This window comes from Panicum virgatum, chromosome 8K (assembly GCF_016808335.1).
Source record: "Panicum virgatum strain AP13 chromosome 8K, P.virgatum_v5, whole genome shotgun sequence".
In the NCBI taxonomy this organism is placed as follows: domain Eukaryota; kingdom Viridiplantae; phylum Streptophyta; class Magnoliopsida; order Poales; family Poaceae; genus Panicum; species Panicum virgatum.
Genome location: NC_053143.1, coordinates 16165095 through 16192978, shown reverse-complemented (window position 1 = coordinate 16192978; position 27884 = coordinate 16165095). Strand labels below are relative to the sequence as shown.

The 27884-nt window shown below is 46.5% G+C and overlaps 4 protein-coding genes across 5 annotated transcripts; 2 read left to right on the top strand and 2 right to left on the bottom strand.

The window, feature by feature from the left end:
* Nucleotides 1-7673: 7673 nt before the first annotated feature.
* On the bottom strand, nt 7674-8159 carry LOC120645506 (uncharacterized mitochondrial protein AtMg00810-like). The gene has a single exon (XM_039922287.1). It carries the CDS (start codon nt 8157-8159, stop codon nt 7674-7676), a length of 486 nt encoding a protein of 161 aa, XP_039778221.1.
* A 4927-nt stretch (nt 8160-13086) lies between these two features.
* On the top strand, nt 13087-21178 carry LOC120644057 (disease resistance protein PIK6-NP-like). The gene is made up of 2 exons (XM_039920612.1): nt 13087-16615; nt 20923-21178. Exon 1 carries the CDS (start codon nt 14921-14923, stop codon nt 16424-16426), a length of 1506 nt encoding a protein of 501 aa, XP_039776546.1. The 5' UTR covers nt 13087-14920; the 3' UTR covers nt 16427-16615; nt 20923-21178.
* On the bottom strand, nt 19307-19999 carry LOC120645505 (protein FAR1-RELATED SEQUENCE 5-like). The gene has a single exon (XM_039922286.1). The coding sequence runs from the start codon at nt 19997-19999 to the stop codon at nt 19307-19309; it is 693 nt and encodes a 230-aa protein (XP_039778220.1).
* Nucleotides 21179-22163: 985 nt separating the features above from the next.
* LOC120644058 (cysteine-rich receptor-like protein kinase 26) lies at nt 22164-24788 on the top strand. 2 transcript variants are annotated; one of them, XR_005663358.1, is made up of 8 exons: nt 22164-22317; nt 22620-22753; nt 22854-23115; nt 23313-23544; nt 23639-23789; nt 23900-24093; nt 24503-24547; nt 24662-24748. XR_005663358.1 is itself a non-coding variant. In XM_039920613.1 (7 exons), exons 2-6 carry the CDS (start codon nt 22622-22624, stop codon nt 24077-24079), a joined length of 957 nt encoding a protein of 318 aa, XP_039776547.1. In that variant the 5' UTR covers nt 22164-22317; nt 22620-22621; the 3' UTR covers nt 24080-24093; nt 24503-24788. The 2 variants fall into 2 exon arrangements, 1 of the variants encoding a protein (XP_039776547.1); XM_039920613.1 differs by having other exon boundaries at nt 24503-24788.
* Nucleotides 24789-27884: the final 3096 nt, after the last annotated feature.

Here is a 27884-nt window from a genome sequence, read left to right as displayed (position 1 = left end):
GTGAAGTGCATTCTGAGGACACTTCTTGTAGTTGTGACTCAATGCTCCACATTGGCTGCAACGCTTTTGTGCCTTGCTTGCTTCCGACTCGTCCATACCATTCCGAATACGACGTGTCTGACGGCAGCCTTTGCCTTTCTTAGTGGCTGGATCAGGAATAAACATCTTATTCTCATTATCCTGAGTGAAAGGCCCCACAATTCCAATCCCGTATACCTCATGTTCCCATGTGGATACAACTGCTTCCTTACTGAAGTACGGTGAAACAAATAGTCCTGGCTGTAACACAGACTCTGCACATGCCGCAATGAGATGGGAGCATGGCATATGCAATAACTTAGGCTTCATGCAGGAGCAGAAGGCTTTGCCATCAACTGTAATCAAACTCTGCTGTACCACCCTATCTCTACGGATACCACGACCACTTCTATCCTTGCATAGAACCTCAAATCTATGCTCCATTGTACCTGTGGATATGACGCGGTGCAGTTTGGCCTTTTCAATCTTCTCTTGCATATATTGTGTCACTCTTTTGCAAAACTGAATTTGGGGGTTGCTGATGTTTATGCTTGCAGCCGTGTAACGCTATCTGAAATACTTCATGCACCCATACATGATGAACTCAACAATCCCCACAAGTGGAAAGGCACGACAAGAACGCATAACCATATTGAAACACTCTGCATGGTTCGTTGTCTGAATACCATACCGTATTCCGTTGGTATCATAAAGGAATGACCATTTCTCCTTAGGTGCACCTCGAATCCAGTGTGAAAATGGCTTCTCAATTGAATCCCTAGCCTCTGCAGCCTGACTCGTGCCTGCTCCTGATGCCCTTACCTTCACTAGCTCTGCAGTCAACTGATCAAGCATCTGCCATAATGCATTAAATTTTCTCTGTTGATTTTGGGTGCACAACCTCTTAAACAGGTTCTTAAGATCCTTGTTCTTGAAGTGTTCATAGAAGTTTGCACCCATATGCCTAATGCACCACCTGTTTTGGACATCAGGCCATAATGGAGGCGCTGTCGCAGTTGTAGCGAAAATGGCCTCTCATGCCATATTTCAATATAATGTTTTGGCGATTGATGACACACACAACACTTGGACTAATATGATTGTCAAGATAAACATTCCCAGGCTTTTAGGTTCAAGTGATGACAAAGAGAAGATAGGCGCAGCTAGGCCCGAAGGACAAGAATCGAAGAGACTGTGAAGAAATTCAATACACCGGTTGAACCGATGTTAAGGAAAAGACACACGCCGGTGTAATTGTCCAGAAGCTGGAAACTGAAGATACACTCACCAGATTAACCGACGTTGAAGAAAATGCATACGTCGGTGCATTGCCAAACGAAGACCGATGAAAATACATACACCGGTTGAACCGACGATGCATCGGTCAATTGCATCGGTTCAGTTGTCCAGAGAGGTGGTTTTTGGAGGAACGTGAAGAAGTTACAATCACCGGTTAAACCGATGTTAATTTTACATACACCGGTTGATTGCATCGGTTAAACCGGCGATACACCGGTTGATTGCTAACGGCTAGTTTTTCAAGTGGCAGTTTACATACACCGGTTGAACCGATGATGGCTTTTGGGGTACGTCGGATTAACCGGCGTTAAGCACATTTCGGGCAGCTTTTCTCCAACGGCTATATTTGCTTGTGCTGCCTATATATACCCCCAAGGCCGGGTCATTTGAGAGTGCTGGAGTTCAAGGAAGTATACAAGAGCTAAAGATCATCTCCAACCACCATAGAGCTTCATTGTACATCATATAGGCTTAAGCACACTTGTGAAAGTGCTTAGTGCTTGTTTAGGCTTAGTTCTTGAGAGAACTAGCTTGAGAGAAAGCCTTGCTGCGGCAAGCACCTTGTGTACTCGTCGTGTGACCCTCCGACTTGGTGTGGAGTGGCAACGACACTTTGTGCGGGGAAGGAGGCCCCTACTTGGTGTTAAAGCTCCAAGATAGTGAAGACGGTGCCGTGGTGACGCTTCGAGATAGACGGTGGCGGTGACCTCGTCTTTGTGACTTGGCGTCACTTAGCCTTTGCTTGTCGGGAGCCTTGGAGGCGTGGCAAGACGGTGATCAAGCGAAGAGACTCGGCATCACACTTGTTCTTTGTGAGCAAGTGGCCGTGGACGTAGGGAGGGACTTTGGTGTCCTAACCGAACCACGTTAAATCGTGTGTCTTGGTGTCTTCACGGGAGTTTGCATATTCTCTCCCTTACCGCTTTACTTACCGCATTACGTTTTCCGCATTTACTCTTTCTTGCTTACCTTTACTTTCCTAGTTAGTTTGATTAGGATTGGTTATAGGTTGCAAGTCTTTTTGGGTAAGTAGAGGGTAGCATAGATAAACCTTAGTCATAACTAGCATGTGTAGGACGTGTTAGGTTTATCTTATGCAATTAGATTGAGCCCTAGGATAGAAAAGCGATTAGCGACCCTATTCACCCCCTCCCCCTCTAGGGTCGGACACCCCGGTGATCCTTACAGCAGTTCCACGTTGCAATTTCAGTATTGATTGCAGGATACCTGCATGCCTATCACTAATAAGGCACACATCTGGACGTGCAGCAACAACATGAATCTTCACTCATTCAAGGAACCAATACCAACTGTCTATGTTCTCATTCTCAACAAATGCAAATGCGAGCGGAACAATTTGGTTGTTGCAATCTACACCGATTGCGGTGAGTATATGACCTTTATACCTTCCAGTCAAAAATGTGCCATCAATGCAGATCACCGGAAGACAAAACTGAAATGCTCTAACACAAGCACCTATGCAAAAGAAGGCTCGTTGCATAATTCTTTGTCCCCTAGTCACGGCTGGTACAAGGTATGTGTCATAAAAGCTTCCAGGATTTCTAGCAGCAACCTGGGATAACATACGAGGTAGTTTATCATATGATGCCTCGTATGTGCCGAACCGCATCTCGAACACCCTATGTTTAGCCCGCCATGCCTTCAAATAACTGATGGTGTACTGGTAAGTCTGCTCAATGTGTCGAACAATCATTTTTGGCTCATAATTTAGGTTGTCCATAATAAACCCATACATTTACTTTGCAACAAAGTCGCATGATATATTGCGATGCGAGGGAAGAACTTCTGACAGCAAACAAGTGTGCTCTGTGACAATGGAACATTTTCAGTTTGACTTCCATTTTCCCTTGAATGCATGTACTCGCCATAGACATCCAGCATTCACACACTTCACCTCATATTCTTTACTGCCAGACTTTACGACTCTGAATTCTCGTTTCAATGAGATTGCCCATAGTCTCACAGCATCTTTTACGACTTCAATGTTTGGATATGTTGCACCTTGCACTACCTCATTCCCTCTGTACTCCCACTCCTGATTTCGTACATCTTCTGCGACATGACTGCCAAAACCATGCTCTTTCCACTCTTTTGGCAATGAGTACTGCTCGTCATCAGATGAGTCCTCATATTCTTCCATCTCTATTGCGGTTTGGTCTTCTGCCTCCATCTCGTCCACAATGCTATGTATCCTTTCTCCCTCATCAGCAAGGCCCTGTGATCCCATGTTTTGGTTCTCTGTCTCTTCTGACTCATCTTGCTCAACATAATTGGTCTCTCTTCGAATACTCGGAGTTCCTTGATCTGCACAATGTTGGATTTCATTTTGTGTCTTCTCCTGAATTTGAACAAGAATGGCCAGAGGCCACCCACGCTCTAGAGCTGCTTGCATGTACTTCTGCCAGTCATCAGTGCTGTGTATCATCATTAATTCCCATAATTCACTTTCTACCTCCCAATTAACAAGAGACTAGACAGTGATCACATGTGTCAACGGATCAAAATGGAACCCACGCTGCAGCCACTTACATATGGAACCAAAACTACTTTCCAGAGGTTTATCTATGCCGCTAGATGTGCGCTTAAAGGCAGAAAGATCTACTCCATTTGGCCCATACATAACATTGTATTCACCATAAAATACTTGAAACTGCATCTTGCTCGACATATCTGTATATCACATAATACTTATCGAGTTATACTCTTTACTTCACTACCTTATTCAATAATCCGTAAAAACTAAGTATGAAATTCAACTACAACGTATAAGTATTCATAAGTACGTGATGACACTCAAATTCTATACTGCATATGCCAAATTCTATTCTAAATCATAATTAATTTATAAACACGTCTCTAATAGTACTGCAATTGTAATAATAAATGCGTAGAACTAATTTTCTAAACTAATTTACTACTACGTAACTACAAACTAAAGTATCATTGAACTCCTACTTAAATGGTTCTACTATAGCACTAATTAAATTAAATTAAATTACTCACCCCTACTTAAATTACTCATATTTAAATACGTAGTACTTAAATCTAACAATATATAAACTAAATGTACTAACCTGCAGATCACAAGTGCTGAATCCGGCAGGGCTTCGCCGCTTTCCTTCTCCTCACTCCTCTCTTTTTTTCTGGATTTTTGGTGGAATTTTCGGGCTCAAATGAGGAGGGAAGGGGAGGGCTGGACCTTTTATAGGGGGGGTTACCCCGGTCGCCCGCGGGGGGGGGGGGGGGGGGACAGGCCCCCCCTGCCGCGCTGCCGCGCCGGTGGGCTGGGCCCAGCGGCGGTCGCCCGTTGGGGGGGCGGCGACAGGGCCTTTTTTTTCCAGGGACCTCATTGCGAATTTGAAAAAAAATTACACTTAAGGCTTGTCGCCCTATGGGGGGGCGACCGGGGGTATTTTTGAAATATTTCAAAATGGACATATATTTTTAAAATTTTAATTTTTTTTAAATATAAAAAAGAATAAACTGCGAGCTTTTAAATATACAAAACCCTTAGGTCTACTATTTATAGCCTAAGCTAATAGATCCTAGTCGATAATGACACCACATGACTTGACCAAAAAGAAAACAATCTTTCTAAAACAAACGTCCCATACTAGACTCAGACTCTACATGACCCATCTATCAGCACCACATCTGCTCCATTGGCTGCGATGCCACATCACTCGATCTTCCTTTGCTTTATCTCTTTTGCCTCAGCATCGGCCAGCTCCATCGGCTGCTTTCCTTGTCACGTGCCAAAATTTGGTGTCAACAGATGCGCTAGAGGAGGTCCGTCCAGGAGGTAGTGATGATGATATCGTCGACGTAGAGGAGCAGGTATGCAACGCGGTCGAGGTATCGGATGTTGAGGCTGTGAAGCCGAGGTGCCTGATGAACGAGGCAAATCGCTGGCACAACACTCGTGGAGCATGCTTGAGGCCGTATAGGGAGTGCTGCAACAGACAAACATAGTTAGGGTGGGCTGGGTTGACGAAGCCATGGGGGCTGTTGGCAGTAGACGTTCTCCAAGTATTCTTGATGTCATGTTGGTGAATCGGCCAGGAGCAAGAGGCGGCGGTGCCGAGGACAACATATATCGTTACCGGTTTGACAACTGGGCTGAAGGTTTCGTCATAGTCGATGTCGTGCTGCTGGGAGAAGCCACAGACCACCCAACGAGCCTTGTGAAGGGCAAGAGAGCCATCCAAGTGGAATTTACGCTTATAAACCCACTTGCCATACAACGTTGGTGCCCGAAGAGTGTAGAATAAGGTGCTGGGTGCCGTTGTCGATGAGCACCTTGTTCTCGTCAGCCATGGCCGCTCGCCAATTCAGGTCGGCTAGCCCACTCCGATAGTTTGTTGGGGTCGGTGAAATTGACGAGTGCGCTGCAGCGAGGTTCATCGGATGAACTTTGCGTAGTGTTCCGGTCTGGGACCGGGTAACGAGACGATGAGGTGGAGGCATCAATGGAGGGTCTAGTGCTGGTGCCTGAGGGGGTGCTGGTGCTTGAGGGGCAACTTGCTACGCTGACCCAGGCCAGGCGATGGCTGCACAGGTCGGGGACGGCTGTGGTAGATGCGCTGGAAGACATGTCCAAGCACCGGCAGTGAGTGCGGTTATAGATGGCAACGGGTAAAATCCGCGCGGATACTAACTTCAGATACCCGCACCCGCAAGCAAAAACCCGTGCCCGCACCCGCGCCCGCAACCCACGACGGGTAGAAACCTAGACCCGTACCCGCTGTCTGCAGATACCCGCGTACTTCCGGACACGCCCGTCTACCCGCGATGAAGAGCAAGGCGCCTTGCCGTTGGCGTCGGGGGGCTTGGCCGCCTGTGCGCGTCGCCTGGGTGCGTCGCCTGGCGGAGCAGCAGCCGGAGCTTCGGACACCTGGCCGCCGAGACGCCGAGCCCGCCAAGGAGAGCGACGTCCGGAGGAGGAGCGCCTGGAGGGGGAGCCCGCTAGGGAGAGCGGCGCTGGGTTTGGGACTCGGGGTGGGAGTCTGTGTGGCGGCTGGGAGCCCGAGAGTGGATGGTGGAGCCGGTGCCAAGGAAACCCTAGAAGCTCTTTTATATACATATGTATTTGGGCCCACATGTCAGTGAATTTGCGGGTTCGGATATTAAATTTTGAAATCCGTTAGCAAATACCCGTTGGGTTTGAAGTTGTACCCGCGCCCGTGCCCGCGGGTACAAACCCAAACCCGAATCCGCGCGCAATGGGTTCGGTATCCGCGGATTTGCGGGTATTCTATACCCGTTGCCATCTTGAAGTGCGGTGCTGCTGCTTCTGCTGGAGCAGGGATGGTAGTGGTCCCTGGTCTGGTCTGTTAACAGCGGGGCGATGGAGGGTCTGTGAATAACTAAGCCTCACAAAGAATGGAAGGGTCGTCGAGGTCGTCAACAGTTGACGATGGAGGGCACGATCGCTCAACGGCGCTGCTGGATGAAGCCAGCCGCGGGTGAAGGTGCCGCTGCAGCATTGCATGGAGGCATTGGTGCGGGCAGGGGCGGATCCAGCGTCGGGGGGCTTCACAATTTCAGCCCCCCTACCCCTATGTTGTCCATTGGAGCCCCCACAAGCCCCCCTAAAGAAAATTTTGGCATAGTGAAGAGGAGGAAGAAGAAGAAGAGAGGAAGAAGAAGGGAAAGAGAGAAGAGAGAAGGAAGAAGAAGAAAATGAGCCCCCCTTAGTTTAAGCTCTGGCTCCGCCACTTGTCAGTGAGGAGAAATCCAGACTGGACGCGGGACCCTGCTGAGTAGAGCCTGTAGAGAGATAGCGAGAGGGGGAAACACCACACACCCATTGTGGGGGGGGTGACCTTTCATATATATAGCCGAGACGGCTTGATGTACAAATAAGAGTCAAGTAGATTTAGAGTACAAGACAAGTCAGACTTAGAGTACAAAACAAGTCAGCTATACATATCTCTAATACCCGCCCGCAGTCTGAGTGGGAGGATCCCGGATGCAAAGACTGGACCTAAAATCAGTAAATAACTGTACAGGCAAGCCTTTGGTCATAATATCCGCGAACTGGTGAGACGACGGAACGCGTAGCACACGAACCTGTCCCAAAGCCACCTGGTCGCGGACGAAGTGAATATCGATCTCTATATGCTTCGTGCGCCGATGATGTACCGGATTTGCTGTCATGTATACAGCACTGACATTATCACAGTAGACAATCGTCGCCGAAGATAGAGGCGCATGAAGCTCCTGAAGAAGCTGCCGAAGCCAGCAGGTCTCAGCCACAGCGTGCGCCACAGCACGATACTCGGCCTCTGCACTCGAACTAGAGACAGTAGTCTGTCGTTTGGAGGACCAAGACACTAGGTTGTCGCCGAGGAAGACACAGTAGCCCGGAGTAGATCGCCAGTGTCTGGACAGCCTGCCCTGTCTGCATCTGAGTATGCAGTGAGGGAGGAAACTGGACCAACACCGATGTGCAAGCCAGTAGACAGCGTACCCTTCACATATCGCAAGATCCGCTTGAGCAACGCCAGATGAGGCTCTCGTGGATCGTGCATGAAGAGGCACACCTGATGAGTAGCGTAGGCGAGGTTGAGGCACGTTAGTGTCAAGTACTGAAGGGCACCAGCCATACTCCGATACTGGGTGGCGTTGGCCACCGGAGCTCCATCTGTGGCCGACAGCTTGGCACGAGTGTCCACTGGCGTCGATGTGGAGTGACACTCGGCCATGCCGGCGCGCTGGAAGAGATCCACCGCATACTGTCGTTGAGACAGAAAGAGGCCATCCGACGAGCGTGTGACCGAAATCCCGAGGAAGTGATGGAGATCCCCGAGATCGGTCATGGTGAATTCGGAGTGGAGTAGCCCTGTGAGCCGGCGAAGAAGATCCGTCGAGGACGCCGTCAAGATGATGTCGTCGACGTAGAGCAGCAAGCAGTGGCAGCACCCTCTTTGTAAACAAAGAGAGACGTATCCGTAGCCGAGGCTGCGAAGCCAAGGCCACGAATGTATGTGGCGAAACGCTGGTACCACGCCCGAGGTGCCTGCTTGAGCCCATATAAGGACTTCTGCAAAAAACAGATATGATCAGGTGCAGTGGGGTCGACGAAGCCGGGCGGCTGCTGGCAGTAGACCGTCTCGTCCAGATGACCATGAAGAAAAGCGTTCTTCACGTCCAGCTGGTGTATAGGCCAAGCGCGAGAAGCGGCGATGCTGAGGACGACCCGAATAGTGGCCGGTTTGACAACCGGACTGAACGTCTCGTCGTAGTCGATGCCGTACTGCTGTGAGAACCCACGAACGACCCATCTTGCTTTATGGCAAGCAAGAGAGCCGTCGGAGTTGTACTTGTGCTTGAAGATCCATTTGCCGGAGACGACGTTGGCACCAGGTGGTCGAGGAACTAGACGCCAGGTGCCATTGTCAATCAGCGCCTTGTACTCGTCCTCCATCACGGCACGCCAATTTGGATCGGCGAGGGCAGTCTGGTAGTTAGCCGGAAGTAGAGAGGCGTGGACGGCAGAGTACGTCAGACGATCAGCAGGCCCTGGAAGAGAGCCAGTCTGCGCCCTCGTCACAACACGACGAGGTGGATCCGGGGGTGGGCGCAGAACAACCACCTGGGGCGAGGACTGGAGAGCCCGCGCCTGAGGGATCGGGGATGGCGAGGTAGTCGTGGACGATCGTCGAGGCGGCAGCGGACCGTTGATGTGCGCTGGAGGCGGGCGACGATTGTAGACGAAACGGAACTCGCGTCCCGCAGGGTGCGGCTGGGGCGCAGCCGCGGTCGGAGCAGGAGCCGGTGAATGACCGGCGGCCAGGGCCGGCGTAGGAGCGGGCGAAGGGGCCGGTCTAGGTACCGGCGGAGGCCTGCCAATGGCTGCCGCAGTCGGGAGAACAGGACCGCGCCAGAGAATGGCGGGGTCATCCTCCAGGGGGTCGACCAGATCCCGCCCAGCGACAGGAGCCTGGGAGGGCTCGCTGGTCGCAGGAGGCGAGGGAGAGACGTGACGACGATCCTGCAGGAGAAAATCAAGAGCCTCCGCAGACGACTTTGTAGCCAAAAATGGAAAATTAGTCTCATCAAAAATCACATGATGGGAGACGATCACGCGTCTGGTCGAGAGATCGAGGCAGCGGTAGCCCTTTTGGGAGGAGGGATAACCGATGAACACGCAAGCAGAAGAGCGTGGAGCCAGTTTGTGAGGTGTCGTGGCATTAAGATTTGGGTAGCACAGGCAGCCAAAAACTCGAAGAGAGGAATAGTCTGGCATAGAGCGATGCAGTAGATGATGTGGTATACCGTTACTGATGGATGAGGAGGGCCGCCTGTTGAGCAGGAAAATGGCGGTCGCCAGTGCCTCCATCCAGTAGGCGGGAGGCATAGAAGCATGAAACAAGAGGGTGCGCACCATGTTGTTGAGTGTGCACAACATCCGTTCAGCCTTGCCGTTCTGTGTGGAGGTATAGGGGCATGAGGTGCGAAGCAAGACACCGCGACTAGCAAGGAAGGTAGAAGTGGCGTTGTTGATGAACTCGGTGCCGTTGTCCGCCTGAAAGCACTTGACAGACAAGCTGAACTGGGTATGAGCATAAGCAACAAACTCAACAATATGCCTGTGGACCTCAGATTTATGCCGAAGAGGAAAAGCCCAACAGTAATGTGTGAAATCATCAACCATCACAAGATAGTACTTAAAACCTGAGATGCTAAGCACCGGTGATGTCCAGACATCGCAATGAACGAGTTCAAAGGGAGCAGAAGTGCTAGATGATGAACTAGTAAAGGGCAGACGCGTGTGTTTGCCGAGCTGGCAAGCATGACAAAGACCACGTGCTGCATTATTACATGAAATAGCTGAAATTTTATTAAGGTCACTAATGGCGGCTGGTGCAGGATGGCCAAGACGTGAGTGCCACAGCGAGGACGAAGCAGAGGCGACGTGACAGGCGGCTGCGGAGGAGCTGGCGTGGGCGGGTGGAATGGTGTAGAGATCCCCGCCACTATTGCAGCGAAGAATCACGGTCTTGGTCTTCAGATCCTTAATAGAGAAGCCAAAAGCATCAAACTCAACGGAACAATTATTATCGCGAGTAAGCTGTCGAACAGATAACAGGTTATGAACAAGATGCGGAGCGATAAGAACATTATTGAGTTGAAAAAGATAATCAGCTATAGGAATACTGGAAGTGCCACGACAAGAAATTGGTATGGAATTTCCATTGCCGACTGTGATGAAGGACGGCGAATGGGAAAGACGGGATAGAAGTATACCGTCGTTGGAGGACATATGAGATGTCGCTCCAGTGTCGAGGACCCAAGGGCTGTTGCGCTGCTCCGCCATCTAGTTGAGGGCGGCATTGAGACCCGCCTGGTCCCATGCGCCCATCATGGAAGGGCCTGGTGCAGGGTAGCCGGCTGGCGCTGGCGCAGGAGTCGACACCTGCGGCGGCGCGAAGGCGGTGTGAGCCTGAGGGAAGTGCGCCATGGGAGGGCGCCACTATTGCTGTGGGCCCCAAGCCCACGGGTTGAAGCAGACCCATGGCCGGTGGGCTGGGGTTCGCCGCGCGCTCCTCCTTGGGAACCCTGGCCCGTCTGCTGTTGCTGCTGCTTGCGGCCGCCGCCGCCGCCGTTGCTGCTGCCGCCTTTGCCCTTGCGCTTGCCTCTGCCGCCATTGCCGCGGGGCTGCGAAGCAGGCGAGGACGTCGAGCGGCAGGACGCAGAGGTGCAGGCTGCCGTCGTGGAGGCAGTAAGGGCAGTGTTGGAGGCGACCTTGTTGTCGTTGGCGAGGCGAAGTTCCTTCAGGCGAAGCATGTTCACTGCCTCGGTGAAGGTTGGTAGTGGCCTCGTGTTGGCGATGATGTCGGCGGTGTTGGCGAGGCGTGGGTTGATGCCGTTCAGCAGGTTGAGCACCAGTTGGCGATCCAGGATGGGGTGGCCGACGTCGCGAAGAGCATCGGCAGTCTGCTTCAGCTGCGAGGCGTAAGCCTCAATGGGAAGGTCGCCCTGAGACAAGGAGGCGAACTCCTGGTTCAGGATGACGGCGCGCGGCTCCTGGTTCGCCTGGAACAGATCACGGATGGCCGTGTAGAGAGCACGGGCGGTCTGATCTGGCGCCATGGCGAGGTCAAGAACCCCATCGGAGACGGAGCCGTACATCCAACTGCGCACACAAGCGTCCGGCTGATTCCAGGTGGGATCAGTCGGACGGGACATGATGGTGCCGTCGATGTGTCCTAGAAGGCCGAACTTGCCGCACATGGCGGTGAAGAAGGCGTTCCACTTGTTGTAGTTTGGCAGCCGGAGGTCGAGCTCGATGGGGACGTGGGTCTTGACGTTGGCGGAGGTGTACGGATTGATGAAGACCGGGAGGACGGAGTCGGAGGAGCCGGGCGTCGTGCCAATGCCGGAGCTAGGGCTGGACGCCGACTAGGTGGACGAATCCGTCGACATGGCGCCGGATCAGATTGATCGGCGCTAGGGGCGGCGCGGCTAGGGAAGCGGCGCGGCGTAGGGGCAGCGCGGCCAGGGAGCGGCGCGACCTAGGGCGGCGCGGCCAGGGAGGCGGCACCTGGGGCGGCGCAGCCAGGGAGGCGGCGCGGCCGGGTGGGGTGGTGGCCGTGCGGGCCGGGTGGCGGCGCACGGGAATTAGGGCAGAGGAGGGGTTGGGAGCCAGGGAATTAGGACCGGGACTCTTGGTACCATGTAGAGAGATAGCGAGAAGGGGAAACACCACACACCCATTGTGGGGGGGGGGTGACCTTTCATATATATAGCCGAGACGGCTTGATGTACAAGTAAGAGTCAAGTAGACTTAGAGTACAAGACAAATCAGACTTAGAGTACAAGACAAGTCAGCTATACATATCTCTAATAGAGCCGAAAGGAAAACAAGACTCGTCGAATACAACGTGACCAGAAATGATGATGCGATGAGTGGAGAGCTCGAGGCATCGATACCCTTTATGTGAGGAAGGGTAATCGAGAAAAATGCAAGCTGTGGACCACAGGGCAAGCTTGTGCAGGGTCGTGGCAGTTAAGTTTGGGTTGCCCAGGCAATTGAAGACACGAAGATGGGTGTAATCGGGAGCATGTGATGGAGGAGGATACAAGGAACGTTATTATGAATAGCAGAACAGGGTCACCTATTAAGAAGATACGTAGCAGTAGCGAGAGCTTCGGCCTAGTAGGAGGCTGGCATGTGTGCGTGAATAAGAAGAGTGGCATATATAGTTCAAAGTGCGAAGGACACGTTCGGCCTTTCTGGGCGAGGTGTAGGGACATGAGAGGCGTAGGTGAATGCCACGTGAGGATAAGAGGGTAGTGAGGGGTTAGTTATCGAACTCAGTGCCATTATCTGCCTCAATGTTCCTAACGTAAGGCCAAATTGGGTTTGGACGAAGTTACAAAAGTGGGTGATGTGGGTATGGACCTCGGACTTATGAACTAGAGGAAATGTCCAACAGAGGTGTGTGAAGTCATCTAGCATAACTAGATAATACCGATAATCCGAGATACTAGTAATAGGAGATGTCCAGACATCGCAGTGAACAAACTCAAAAGGAGTTATACTGCGAGAAGTAGAACTTGAAAAAGGTAACCGCACATGTTTCCCTAACTGACATGAATGACAGAGTTTATGGTTATCTTATTACTATAATAGAAGAATTATTCTAAAAGCGTTGATGGTAGAGTTCCAGGGATGACCGAGACGGTGATGCAATATGTGGAGGAGGTGGTGAGGTTGGCGTGGGCGGTGGTGGTGGTGGTAGCTGGGGAGATAGTGTAGATAAAACTACACTTATTTTGGGACAGAGGGAGTACATTTCTAATAACTTGCCTAAGTCATGGTTTTGGTATGTGGATAAAATGACAATATTGACATTGATATCCATCTTTTAGTCAGATCCTTCTGCTGCTACGTTGTATATTTGTTAGGCAAGGTTTGTATTAACATTAATCTGCCCTGTTAGTCGCATGATAAGGTTATAGCAATTCTAATAGAGAATACACAGTTGGACCTTAGTTGCAGAGCATAAGCTAGCCTATGTACCTTTGTTTAAATAAGGTAGCACAAGAATTTGACATCACACATTAATAATTGTCAGTAAATTGTGATTTTCTTTTCGACTGCACGCGTCAACTACTAACAAGCATCCATTCTGAACATAATAGGCATGCAACAAATCTGTACACTACTTATTTCAATTTATATAAAAAGGTGATGAAAATATGGTTTTCTTTTATGACGATGAAGCAAGAGAGTAACTTTAGTCAGGTAGTCACAGTTAAGTTTCACAACTTGTTGCATCAGATCCTATGGCATTTCAATCATTTTAGAGCCAATTTGAGGTTACAAATAAACATCATTTTAAACAGCACTAGGCACTATATCACAGTGAAGGATGGTGGTAGCTACCCATCCTAGGCCATGTTTGGTCCGGTGGCTGCAACGCGTTTAAGCGAGACACAGAAATATACCGCTGAATGGTGCACTGCGCCGTGCTACTCGCTGATGCGCTTCAGTTGGGATGTGGTTTTTCAACGTCCAGATGTGAGAAGCGTGAAGCGACCGAAACGCTGCTTCCCTGGCAACGTCTGGAGGTCCTGGGTTCAAGGTTCAAACCAGCCTCCTTGCAGAATTTTATGAGAATTTTGCCAGGGTAAGGCTGTCTAGAAATTCCCTTCCCCACCGCACCTTTTGTGCGAGCTTTCAGCACTGGGACACTCTTCTTTGTGGAGTGGTTGGAGTCTTGAAGAGAGTTCAGCTAAACATATTATAAGTTTTAGATTTCAGCAATTTGACACCATATATAGCACCCTGCTGTAGTCCTGCGTGTCAATCGAGTTCTCAGCAATGGCTATATTGATCCGACGAACTGGCTTTTAGTTTAGGCTTCTGTTCACTGAGAAGGATAAAGTTACTGTTAATGACCTTGTGAACGCAAGTACCTGCATATGACCACTCAGGGTGTCATGTTTAACATAGGCATTTTAATTTTGTCTTGAATATGTAGGAGAGCTGCGCATTATTGCCTTAAGAAAGGTTTTAGAAAATTGATGTATCATCATTTTGGCACTTTGACAAATGATTTGATTAATGTATTCGTCAATTAAAATGGTATGTAAATTCCAATGAAACAATATATATAGGGATAGGTGGTAACTTCCTCAAAAACTGTGGAGTTTGCACAACATCGAGCATACAAACTTTCTCCTTGTTGCTTTATGTAGCCTACACGAGCTAAAGAAACGACAATTTTGTCCCAATCATCACTATTACAAGTAATGCCTTGCTAGCTAATTTCAATTATTGCCCAATATTATGCTGAATTGTAGAGCATGCCCCCTTTTATGTTAAACACTTTTTATTTCTCAACTTGAAATAACAACTGAAACTAACATTATTGCTATTTTTTATTCATAGATCGAAGGGAGTCAATATTTGCATGCAGGGGATATTGAAAAGGACTCGGTGCTCCAACAACTTATTTCAAAGAGTGGTGGGCTTCCAAAAGTAATTGTTGCTATAGCTGACTATTTAGCCCACATGTTCAACTGGGTATAAAGGGCCAATCTCTTGAATGATCAATTTATAACTACCATGGAGACTAGGCAAGATTTTGCTCGTTTACAAGATCTGTTTGGTTGGACACATTCCTACTTTCGTTCTTGCCCAGATTTCCTGAAGCCTTGCATTTTTTACCTATCTATTTTCCCTAAGTCCGAGATCATTCGGCGCCGGCGGTTGGTGATGAGGTGGGTTGCAGAGGGTTACTCTAAGTTTCAGGAGAGTGATAGCGCGGAGGAGAATGCAGAGGAACTCTTCGCGAAGATCGTGGAGCTGAGCATGATCCAGCCACCAGAACGGACATTGAGCACAAACAGGAGAATGGTTTGGTGCCAAGTCAGTGCTTTTTTCCACGAGTATATCATCTCAAGACCAAAAGAAGAGAACGTTACATTTGCGCTGGAGGTCTTTGCACTGAATGGATGTTGCCGCCAAACCTCCGGGCGCACAGGACGACACCTTATCATAGAGAAAAGCTGGGAGCGAGATAGGATTGTGTTCGAGAGCATCGACTTGTCTCGGCTACGTTCCCTCACTGTGTTTGGTGACTGGAAATCGTTCTTCATTTCTGAAAGTATGAAAGTGCTTCGGGTGCTTGATCTAGAGAATACAACAGGCGTTACAGATAAAGACCTCCGAGAGATGCTCAAGGTGCTGCCACGCCTCAAGTTCCTTTCACTCAGAGGATGCAGTAAGATCAGCAATTTGCCGAGTTCAGTGGATAACCTAAGGCAGCTCCAAATTCTTGATGTCAGATACACCTCCATAGTCACCATGCCAGCATCCATTACCAAGTTAGAGAAGCTACAGTACATCCGTGCAGGCACTATCACTACACCTGTGGATCGCAAAGGTCTTCAGCTAGTTGGCGTCAAGGTGGGATCAGGTGTTAAAAAACTGACTCTATTGCATACACTTGGAATTGTAAATGTCGGTGCTGCTAGGGGGAAAGCCATCCTAAAAGAACTCAGGAATCTCACTCAATTGCGCAAGCTTGGTGTGTCCGGGGTCAGCAAGAAAAACAGCAAGGAGTTCTGTTCTGCCATCACAGGTCACTCCCATCTAGAATCCTTGTCAGTGTCCCTTCACAAGGATAACCAAGATTGTTTGGATGGCATGTCCGTTGGGACCACCAATGAAACTTTTAGGCCTCCAAAGAAACTTCAGAGCCTTAAGCTATATGGGCCTGTAAAACAATTGCCTATTTGGATCAAGCAGCTTTCTAATCTGAGAAAGCTAAATCTGGAGATGGATGTATTATCAGAAGATGACATTGGAGTCCTTGGGGTTCTACAAGAACTATGTATTCTACGGCTTCTTTTGAACCCAGTTCATGATGGTGAGGTCAAATTCTGTGTCATGAAGGCTGGGGTAGAGGAGCGCTGTTATAGGAAGATTAAAGTCCTCGAGATTGCTAGCAGATCCATGTTAAACTTAACTATTGGAGCAGAAGCAATGGAAAATCTCGAGCTGCTCAAGGTTGGCTGTTGTAATACTGGACCGCTGCCAAAGTTTGGTGCGCTAAAGCATCTCAAGTAACTGAAGGAAATCCAGGTTATTGGCTACCATGATGAAGAACAGAAGAGAAATTTGGAGAACCAATTTGCGGACCATCCAAGCAAACCTGCTTTGACATTAAGGGAAGTCAACCCATCGTCGCAGGCTTCAACTGCAGGAAACTACGAGCGATGTTCATTCCCCTTTATCCCTACATCATCATCCAGTCCAGCAATATGGGAACGAGATCCTCTAAAGTCGGCAAAAACGACTTCCCTCTCCAGTCGCGCACCTGAGCTGTTCGATTCCTATCCAACCATCAGTCCAGCCAACTCCAATCTCACAGGCCTGTTCTCGGCCCATATCAGCCAAGCCAGCGACTCCTTTCCGTGGCTCCTCGCGTCGCCGTTCCCCTTCGCAACCGGCCGCCGCCGCGACGCTCGGAGTTCCTCGCCGGAGCTACCCTCGCCTCCCTGATCCGGCGGCGTTCCTCATCTCAGCGTCGGAGACCTCGGCCATCTGCAGCATCTGGCGCTCCTCCTCCATCTCCTACCGCAGCGGCGCAGCAGCTCCACCTCGGCGAAGACTGGCGGGTGTTGCCGAGCTCGAGCTCCAGCTTGGCGTCGGCGGGCTCCGGCAGGAGGCGGTGCCGGTGCTCCTCCCTGAGGGTGGCAGCGGCCTACAGCGTCCGGCGCCTATCGTCGGCCATCCTCCGCAGGAGGTGCTGCAGCCTCCTGGCCATGACGCGCCGCTCCTCCTCCAGCTCGCCGATATGGCAGCACATTTCTCCAGCTCCGCCTCCATCACGAGCATCATCACATCTGGCTTCGTGGCCGCAGCCGCTGTCGCCCCATGGAAGGGAGGTCGTCGGTGGACTGAAAGACTCGGAGGGGGAGACTGCAATGTGCTTGTATACTGCTATGAATTCTCAAAATTGATTCAAGTGCTATAAAACAGTGTAAAGATATATTATTTTGTAAATTGATCTGGAATGATATATTGAATGAAATCCACAAAAGATGATGCTGATCACTGCAAACTCATATGGCTGCACAAAAGAATGCATATTACTGCAAGTCTGCAATTTTCATATGGCTGATTACACAGAACTAGAAAACCAAAACTACCAGAACATGATGGCCAAGGAGGCTGTCGAGCCATTCTCTTGAGTGCATATGGGATATAATCTATAATACTAGAATTCATCCAAAACAGCATCTGTGATTGCTCCCTGAGAATTAGAAAAACAATAATTCAACATAATGGGCCATCTATGATTGAGAGAAAAAGTGTATTACTTCGAAATATTACTAGAATTCAGCATCTATTCTCTGAAGCTCTCAAATTCAGCATCAAGATCATTGGTGAATGGTCCCTGGAAAAGAAAACAAAAGAAAAGTGAACTCTGTGTGTCATCAGTAGATTGATCACTGGAAAATAAAAGAAATCAAAGTGAACTCTGTGCAGATACTGTCAATAGTTGAGAGAATGTATTGATGGTCATGTATGCTTCACACATCCCTTCCTTGGGTAGAGATGTACTAGTGGAAATATTTTGTACTGGTACACCATCAACAGATGGCACTTTTATATTTTCTTGTTCCTGCTAATAAAAGAGAACAAAAATTAGATACAACTAAGCCTTTTTCCACTAAATACAATTAAAGAGAATGAGATATATTTTTCTGCTGCTACAAACCATTGAGCCTTGTCCCTTTTTCTTACTTCCCTTCTTTGTAAATTTGCGTTTCTTATCAAGCCATGTTTTTTGGCGCTTCGAGGTTTTTGTTTGCACCTCTTTTTTCTTTAGACGTGCAGTGCTCACCAAATCACTTGGGGGAGCAACATTTATTGGAACAGTGACAGGTTCCACATTATCAGTGCAGCCATTGATTTCTTCTTCAACTTGCTTGCTAAGCACACCAAGGGTGTTGTTTACTAACAAAGTGCAACCTGGATTGCTGGCTGCTCGGAGTGCTAAATTGAGAAATCTGCGAGTCATATCTTTGTAACGAAGCATATCATCTAATTTTGTATTCTCTATTATGTTTCGACCTTCATTGTCTTGTACGATTCCACAACGTGCCTCCCGTGTCCATCGCTTCAATACATATTGTGCAGGGAGTGATTTGATATTCATCAAATCAAGGACTTTTAGAGCATGGCCACACAATATTCCAAATCTATTGAACTGCCCACAACTGCATGTACCGGTTTGCTTTAAAGGATCACCGGTAACTTTGTACTCCTTCTCAAAGCAAGTAAAATTTTCATCAAGGCTCCCAATTGCTACAAGGTATTCATTATTGCCTCCAATGTTGTGGTGCATGCTACCAGTGACCTTTCATATTCACCTTGAAAAGCTTCAAATATAATTGGTGTGTAAAGCTTGCTTGCTTGGAGTAGCATAGGTGTCTTTATTTTTATTCTAGGCTGTTTTCTCCTTGATTCAAATTCAGCATCCAACTCTTTTTTTCTTTTATCGGCCACCACCCTTTCGAAATGCTTAAGAAATCTAATGGTATCGAAGTCAGATTTGAAATGTCTCTTCAGCTCACTATTCAGACTCTCACTCAATTGCGTACTTCTCATCCCCAATGTGAAAACATCCTACATATAGCATTCAGCCCATTTCTCTCTCACCTTGTATATACTATCCAACCAAGTTTGCTTGCTCGCCTTTGTCCTCATGAGCTGAAATGCATGTTCAAATGTAGCCTCATCCTCATACTCATACATACATGCACTAAAGTCGGAGAGAATACTTGGTTCTTCCTCACTGCCTTCGTCATCTACATGTTTGGGGTCTTTCTTGATGCCTTTTTTCTTGCTGCATTTTTTCTTGCTGCCTTCATCTTCATCTTCGGGTTCAGCTAGATGTTTGACAGCATTTTGCATAATGTGAAAAGTACACAAGCCATGTCATGCTTCTAAAAACACTTCCTTAACTGCTTTTCCCATTGCAAAATCTTGGTCAGTATAAATTGTTTTTGGTTGCTTGCCATTATGTGCTTTGAGGAAAGTCTCAAATAACCACTTGAAGGACTCAAATGTCTCATCATATAAGAGAACGGCACCAAAAACCACTGTTTCTCTAAACTGATTGAACCCAACAAATACACCAAAAGGTCTACTTTCCTTGTTTGTTCCAAAAGTAGTGTCAAAACTGACAATATCACCAAAATATGCATAGTCAGTGAGCATTTTAGCATCAACCCAAAATATATTTGCTATTTGTTCTTCTATGTCCATCTGCAATGCATATTGAAATGAAGGGTTCTCAGCAATTTTATCTTGAAAATACATAAGCATGCTTCCTGCTTGACCATATGCCATCTCTCGCTGGCGCTTGGCCCGTAAATAATTCTTGTGATCACAAAGAGTATAACTGAGATTGGATGAACCACCAACTTGCACACACGCCAACTCATGTGCTGCTTTGGGCCCAATTCCTGCATCGTCAGCTGTTTCAATTTCAAAACCTTGTAACTCTGAAATTTTTCTTTGAGACACCATCAAGTGCGAGGTTTGTGGCAACTGAAGCATGTGATTGTGTTCCAAAATCAAATCAGCAACTTTACAAGTTTCCTTCTCCCGGTCCATTATAAGACCCATGCGAACCTGACAATCAGTTCTAGTTTCAGCTCTTGGACACTTTGTTAGATGATCCCTTTTATCTTTCTTTCTATGCCCCTCATTTGCACAAACATATCTGCAGGACCTAACTTTCCCATCTGACTTTCTTTTGTTTGTGAACATTTTTCTCACCTCAAAGCCTTTTTGACCCCCATAGCTAATCCAAAACATCCAGGCCTCATCTATAGTATTGAACTCCATGCCAACTTGAGGTAAAAGACTAGAAATCAAGCCTTACCTACAAGAAAAAAGAATAAAGATGGCATGATATTAGGCAGTGAATTGAACGACTCAAATCTATACCCTATGCAAATAAATAAAAAGAAACAACCATGACATTACGCACCTATTTTCTTCCATCTTCGGTATGCAGATTTAATTTTGATGCAAGCGAGTTGATGTTTCCTTCAAGCTTCTATACCGGTCTTTATTCAATCGATCAGTTCGGGCACAATTCAACAAGAGAGGACGAAAAACAATCAGAACAGAACAAGCACAGTATGCAGGGTACTAGCTAAAGAGATGGACACGGGAGCAGTTCAAGCACAATCCAAATATATTTTGGCACCAGTTTGCAGATGGATGGAGAGCACAAGCAGAAACCTGAGCGTGACGCATGGCCTTTGTCGATCCGCGATCGCCGCCGCACGACGTTCGCTGCTCGTGCCAAAAATGTGAGTCCGGCGCCAAAGCAGTGATTATTCGCGCCAGGAAACTTACAGTTCCCCACTAGCAGATATACGTACGCGTTGTCCCTGATGTTGGGCCGGCCCAGCAAGCCTAATGGGGCACCGTCTGTGAGACAGGAGATGGAACATCTGACGGTTGGATAGGAAAGCAACGGGTCAGATGCGTGACTGGAGAGGGAAGTCGTTTTTGCCGACTTTAGAGGATCTCGTTCCGCAATATGACCATGCCCATTAGTGAAACATGAGCCTCCTTTTCCTGTCATGTATTATTTTACTACTTAAAAATGCTGCTTGTAATTAATCTATCAGGATTGAGAATCCGCATGTTCTGGATGTGTTGGCAACTGGTAATCAGTCGGTTTTCGGAGTTGAGATGCATGTAATTTCCAGCCACATTCTTATTTGTCATGTTATTGTTAATGGAAAAATAGCAAAATGAAACCTCAAGAGTTGGAGGGTTCGAAAACCATCTGTAACTTTATGTGGTTTTATTTATCTTGTTCATCACGGCAGCCCGGACATCGGATTAACATGTTGCTGCCCGTTCTCTCCTCCACTACATCGGGCATGGCCTGTCGCCAACTGATTCCCTTGTGTCTGAGAATGATGGACTAGCCTATTTTTTTTTCTATTTTTGACAGGGAGAACTAGCCTACTTGGTTACGTGGAAAACAGATAACACAAACTGATACAGTTTAGTGAATACAGCCAGTGGCGGAGGCAGCATTGAGTTCAGGAGGGGCTTTCCTCATCTTCTTCCTCCTCCAACCTCTTCTTCCATTATTCTTCTTCCACAAATTTGTAGGAGGGGCTTAGGGGGGCTTCATGGGATTTCCAGCGGTAGGATGGGCTCGAGCCCCTCCAGACCCACCGCTGGATCCGCCCTGAATACAGCAAGGTTACGGTGTTAGGGATAGAGATCGAAGAAGGACATCGCAGCAAGGAAGCAGAACACGAGAGAGAAGAGGGGGTTCGGGACGAGGACAGCTTGATCTGAGTCACGAGTTTGTTACAAAATGTTTCATGCCATCACCGGCAGAACTCTCCTCGCATATATCCTAGCGACTATACTACCCATTCTGGGCCCTTAACCTTCAGGTTGGCCTTCCTGTTGCATCTGGGTCTTGGGCTTGTAGCGTGGGCCGATGCTGGGCTGCTAACATACGGGCTCCAACCTGACAGGCAGATACTCATCATATCTTTGGTCTTGGCTTTTGAGGAAAACAGAGGGCCATATACTCGTATCCTGAAGGCGTCCGCTATGTCGATGAAACTTCACCTGTAATTCACAATGCAAAATGCGGCATGAGTGATTTCTCTCTCATCTCAATAGCCATTCTAATGAACAGAATTCTCGAGCTGTGAAAAGAAAATTCCTGATGGCAACGCGTTTGCGCATTGACTTGTCAGATTGACCCGCGTCCTACCTACCTCGACCCAGGCTGCGCCGCGTTAAAGAGACGCGTTTCCCCCCACGAATTCATTGACAGACTTGAAGTCATGTCAGCCTCAGCTTCAGCCCATCAGCTATATACACCCATGATTTGTTCGTCTCTCCCAACCGGCCCTGCTTCCTGCTACTCTGCATTCTCCAGCTCTTACTTTCAGGTCAGTCTGCTCGGCGCCTACTCATTTTGGCATTGGTTTTCCGATGCTTTTGGCAGAAAAACACTAGTATAGATTGATGACTTAGGACACTATCATTGAAGGTATGTCAGTGGAAAGCTTAGGATCTAGTTCAAATTTTAACTGAATACTACACAGTCCAACTAAATATTGCATGGTCCAGATATTCTTTCTTGTATTAGTTGTTTAAGTATTATTATGTCATATTTCCATGAATTAGTTGTTTTTACTGTTCGTCAGTTGTGACTTGTTGTAGCTCACCTCGCAACTATCTAAATTGTCAGAGATGACCACTGAAACTAGCACTCTTCTAAGTACGTTGCCCAAGAATATACCAGCAAGCTTTCTCAAGCAAATTACAGATGATTTCTCTCCTGATCGAGAACTTGGTAAAGGTGCATTTGGAACAGTCTACAAGGTATGATCATGCCTGAATATTTGCGTGCCTTCTCAAAACTTGATTTAAAATATATCAGCGTGCAAATAAGTATATGAACAATAAGTGAGACTTGGCACAGGGAATTCTGGAGGATGGGGAAGTGATTGCTGTCAAGAAGCTTGTGGAAAATCCTCCTATGGGGCATGAGAAAACATTTAGTAATGAGGTCGGAAATCTTATGGCAATCCAGCATGAAAATATAGTGAAGTTGGTTGGTTTCTGCCATGAATCACAGAAGAAGTTGGTGCCGCACAATGGAAGATACATAATAGTAGATATAACTGAAGTTCTACTCTGCTATGAGTATCTACCCAACGGAAGCCTTGACAAGTATCTATTTGGTACGTAATGCCATAGTCGACGACAATGGGTACTATTTATTTCCTTCATTGTTTGCATTCTATTGGGTTTTGAGCTAAAACTATAAGATGAGTTATTACAGATCATGTTATCAACAGAAAAAATTCAAAATGATTTAGTACAATAAGTAATTAGTTTCTGGTAATTAGATCACTAATTCGTTGTTCTACTTCTTCAGCTGAACCTAATAGAATGGACTGGGACACGCGGTTCAAAATAGTTAAAGGAATCTGCAAAGGTTTACATTTCCTACATAAGGAAATGGATCAGCCTGTTGTTCATATGGATCTTAAGCCTGAAAATATTTTGTTGGATGATAACATGGCCCCCAAAATTGCGGATTTTGGACTTGCAAGGCTATTCGGTCAAGAGCAGACCCGGATGCACACTCAAAATGTTGTGGGATCACTGTAAGTGAAAATAAGTTGTGGAATACAATTTTTCTTGATCTGTAAATTGCACTTTCACTATTAGTTAATCTAATATTTTAAGAACTTCGTGCAGAGGATACATGGCCCCAGAGTATTTATATAGAGGTGAAATCTCTACCCAGTTAGACATATATAGTTTAGGTCTACTAATCATTCAGATCAGCACTGGAGAAAAGAATATACCCGATGCTGAAGACAAGTGCGGAAGGAAATTTATTGACAGAGTAAGATCATGTCACTTGATATTTTTTGAAGATTCAAATTCTTATTCAATAGACTAGGTTAGATTTATTTTTTATAGAAAATATAACAGGAGGAACACCTAATTCTGTAGGTACACAAAAACTGGACAGATCGCCACGTAACGTCCAAGTATGCATCGTTCGATGCATATCGCCTTCAACAAATTGAAATGTGTGTTGAAATTGGGTTACAATGTGTGGAAAAAGAACGCAAGAAGAGACCCTCCATAGTAGATATTGTAGACAAGCTCGATGGGAAGCACGCAGTCTAAATGGTGGATGAGAGGTATGAACAGATAATCCCTTTGCTTTTGATCAGTTTCTTGCACACAAGTCAGCCGACTTTTGGGAAACCTAAGCCAAAATGGTTTGCAGTTGCTCTCGGGACCTGGTATTTTGAATAGAACTTGCTGGTCGGCTTTCTCAGTTGTAATAATTGGAAATTTCAGGATACTTTGGCCTGATGACCTTCTAACTTTTGGGTCCAATTAGATATAAAAAAAAACAGAGGAACACATCATTGGCATTATCAATTGTTTCAGTAATCTAAGTTTCGTATGTTTACAAAGGATTGGAGCTTTCCTCTCATGTGTAGCAAAAAAAAATTACATTTAAGATATTTGTATCAGTAAGTACTATTTTTCCCTTCGGTTCTTCGTTTCTGCCCGTACTAACATACCCTATGAAAATTTCAGGTTTCTCAATCCCAACAAGTTTCCAACAATTTGGTCTCATGAGGATTGCAGATCAGTATGCAAGATGGATAAAACATGTTCGATTATTAAAAGAGGACCTGAAATTCTTTAGGAATAAGATAATTTCTGATATAATGTCATTATGAGAACTATCAAATTTTATTCTTTCCATTGGCCGCGCAACTTTTGCAATAAATATATTTTCTTTGGAACAGTTATTATGAAGTGGTGTATCATAGTGGATCTTGAGAAACCGCTTTTATCATAGTGCAGTATGGCTTGATCACTATCTGCATGTGTCGAGCACATAGTTGCTGAAGATGTAAAAGCTTTCAGTAATCAATAATAAACTTCTCTTTGTTTAAAAAAATCCAATGGAATGAGCTATGTGAAAAAAATTGGAGGAAACTAAACATGAAGTCATCAATGCAAAGTGTATGCCAACATAAGAATAAAGCTCTCATTGTTTGAAAAAATCAAATGGAATGGGCTATTCCAACGGAATTTTTGGGGAAACTAAACATAAAGACACCATTGCAGTTATTTATTAAATTGTAAGTGACGTGCATATCGACGGTGAGGCATAGACCCAAGGGGTTACGCGACGGACTAAGGAAGTTAGATCTTATATACTAGTCTGTCCTGTAAAGACTGTTCATTTATCATACTTTAGACATACTACTACTAGTAGAAAATTATCATGTTACCCTGGATGAACTATAGCAGTTGTGATTGAAGACCGTGCTATTTATTTGGTTCCCTAGATGCTCAATAGTTACAAATGCTTTGGAACCAAAAAAGTAACATCTACTTAAATATTTAATTGGCTCTATGCCCTTCTCAATACAATTCTTTCTTAATTAGTATTTGATATTATTTTAATTAGATGAACTTTACTACAATCGAAACGAGCAGTCTTTGTGGGATAAAATTTGAAAACTAAAGGAACAGTCTTTCTAGGACCCATGGAGTATACTGGAGGTGTCTCAAAATGTTACATGCGCTGTGTTAAATCTATTGAATAAAGAAAAGAGCTCTATATATATGTATATCTTATATATGATCTTCTGTGAATAGGTTTGTTGTACTTTGTGTTCATCATGAGGAATGGAACGGAAAGGTACGGTCCTAAGCGTATAGTTAAAGAACAAAGAATGTAGTCAAAATTCTAAGGCAAATCCCCAATTTTAAGGGAACTCATGAAAATTCTTACTCGAGTATGTTTCAAGCATTATTTTTGAAGTGGCATATCAAAAATAACATCGATCATTTCCTTATTCTAGACAAGTAACACGAGATATGCTGCGATAATCATTAGTGGAACTTTTAGTATCCGCATCTAGCAGTTAGGATCATTTAAGAATTTTAGTATCTTCATACTGACTTTCAGTTCCTTTCATGATATAACACTTTGAACGAAATCAATGTTGGCCAATCTCTCAAGGTCTACGTGACATTTCACTGCAACTTAAGTTCAAACTTTGTGTTGGCCATAATAGAATTGTTGCAGCCCATGATTGCCTATACTCATCGATGTTGCACCAAATTGTAAATAAACATAGACAGAAGTATGGTTAGGGTCACTTGCCTTTCTACAACAAAAAGCTACTCTTACTGTCCTTCAGTTCTTGCTCACTTGGAATCCTTGATTCTTCAAGCTTGGAACATCGATCCTTCTACTCGAAGCAATCACCGAGCAAACATACAAAGCAAATATTAAGTATAGCTAAGAACAGTACACCAAAACAAAAGAAAGGCTTTGAAAGAGCGCACTAAAAGATAAAGCTCGCTGCTACGATCACGAGAGCGCAAGAAATGCGGAAAACAGAGCTAGGGTTGAAAAGAAACGGCTAACAAAGAAACAAAAGAACTATAAACTTTATTTATTTTAATTAGAAACCACTTGTGAAAGACATTTAAAAGAAATACCCTTGATTATAACTAAATCACATTATATTTTCATTTATAAAATTGAAGTAAAACTTAGTCAAATTTTATTCATAATTGTCTACGTAGAAATTGCACTAATTAAACAATTAATTAGAGAACAGATATGTGAGAGCATCTAAACATTTAACTTTAGGTTGGTTGAACTAAGCAAATTGTAACATATTTAAGTTGTTATTAATCAAATTATCATTAATTATAAAAATCAGAGTAAAGACTTAACTATCTTTTAATTAGAAAAGCTAGATGAAAGGATATTAATCAAATTAAATTTATATTTAATTTTAAAACATGAACTATGGCACAACGACACTAACACTACTAAATCGAAGCTTACACTAAAACAAAACTAAGGCAACAAGAACGAACTGAAACAGATCTAAAGGGTAAAACGGTGATCCAGGGACCTAGTCGCGATTAATTATAGACGTGAAGGGCTAGCTGCTGATTTTTGAAACACACAGAAAATTATGCTTGTGAATTCAGCAAAGATTAGGGATAGATTTGAAAAAGGTTGGGGCTAGAGCTGGACTGAAAAGACCTAATAGATCTAGGGGGTATTCTACATATATCACAAGGCACAAAGAAAACAGTAGAAATTACATTGTTCTACAGGGGCTAGAACGCAAGAACTTCATCTTCTCCATGGCTGCCGTATAGAAGCTTGATTCTAGCCAAAATTGCAGCGATTTAGACCATGGGAGTGGGGGGAAAGTGGGGGAAATGAAAGAGAGGTCGAGGGGAATCCGTTTTGGTGCTTACCCACAGTGAGACTCACAAATGGTGGGCGGAATCAAAGTTGGAAGGCAATGAGGATTTGCTAGCCTATGGCATAGCTACCCACCCTCACTGCCGCCGGGCCTATTGCCGCCGCCGGTCGCCGCCCACTGGCTGTCCCACCCTGCTCGGCCCGGGGCACTATCGCGCCCCCTCGCCACGCCGCCAGACGAACCACCGCCGCCGCCGCCACCTTCTCCTCTAAACCCGACAGGCCATGGGTCCCCGGAAACCCGAAATCCCTAAGCTCCACCGCCCCCCTCCACCACCCCGGCCGCCGGCGACCCCCCCACCAACCACCACCTAGAAGGCGACGGTGGCGGCGGCGGATGAGGGTGGGCAGCTACGCCATAGGCTAGCAAATCATTTGCGAGTTGGAAGGGGCGGCGCTGGTCTATTCGTGACCAACAAACAACCCTGGGGGGCGATGCTGTGCAGGATCCTAGCAGGAGGGGCCGCAGCTACGGGGCAATCCAAGAGGCGCGGGACCGAGGGTGCTCGCCCTTGCGGCGGTCCGAGAGGCAGCGGCCTGTGCTGTTCCCAGCAGCGGTGCTCCTCTGGTGGCGGTGCTTGGTAGGGACGACGGGGCCGGGGGCGCGAGTAGAGGGGAATAGGAGGCTCGAGTGCTCGCGAGTCGAAGCATGGCGGCAATGCAGAG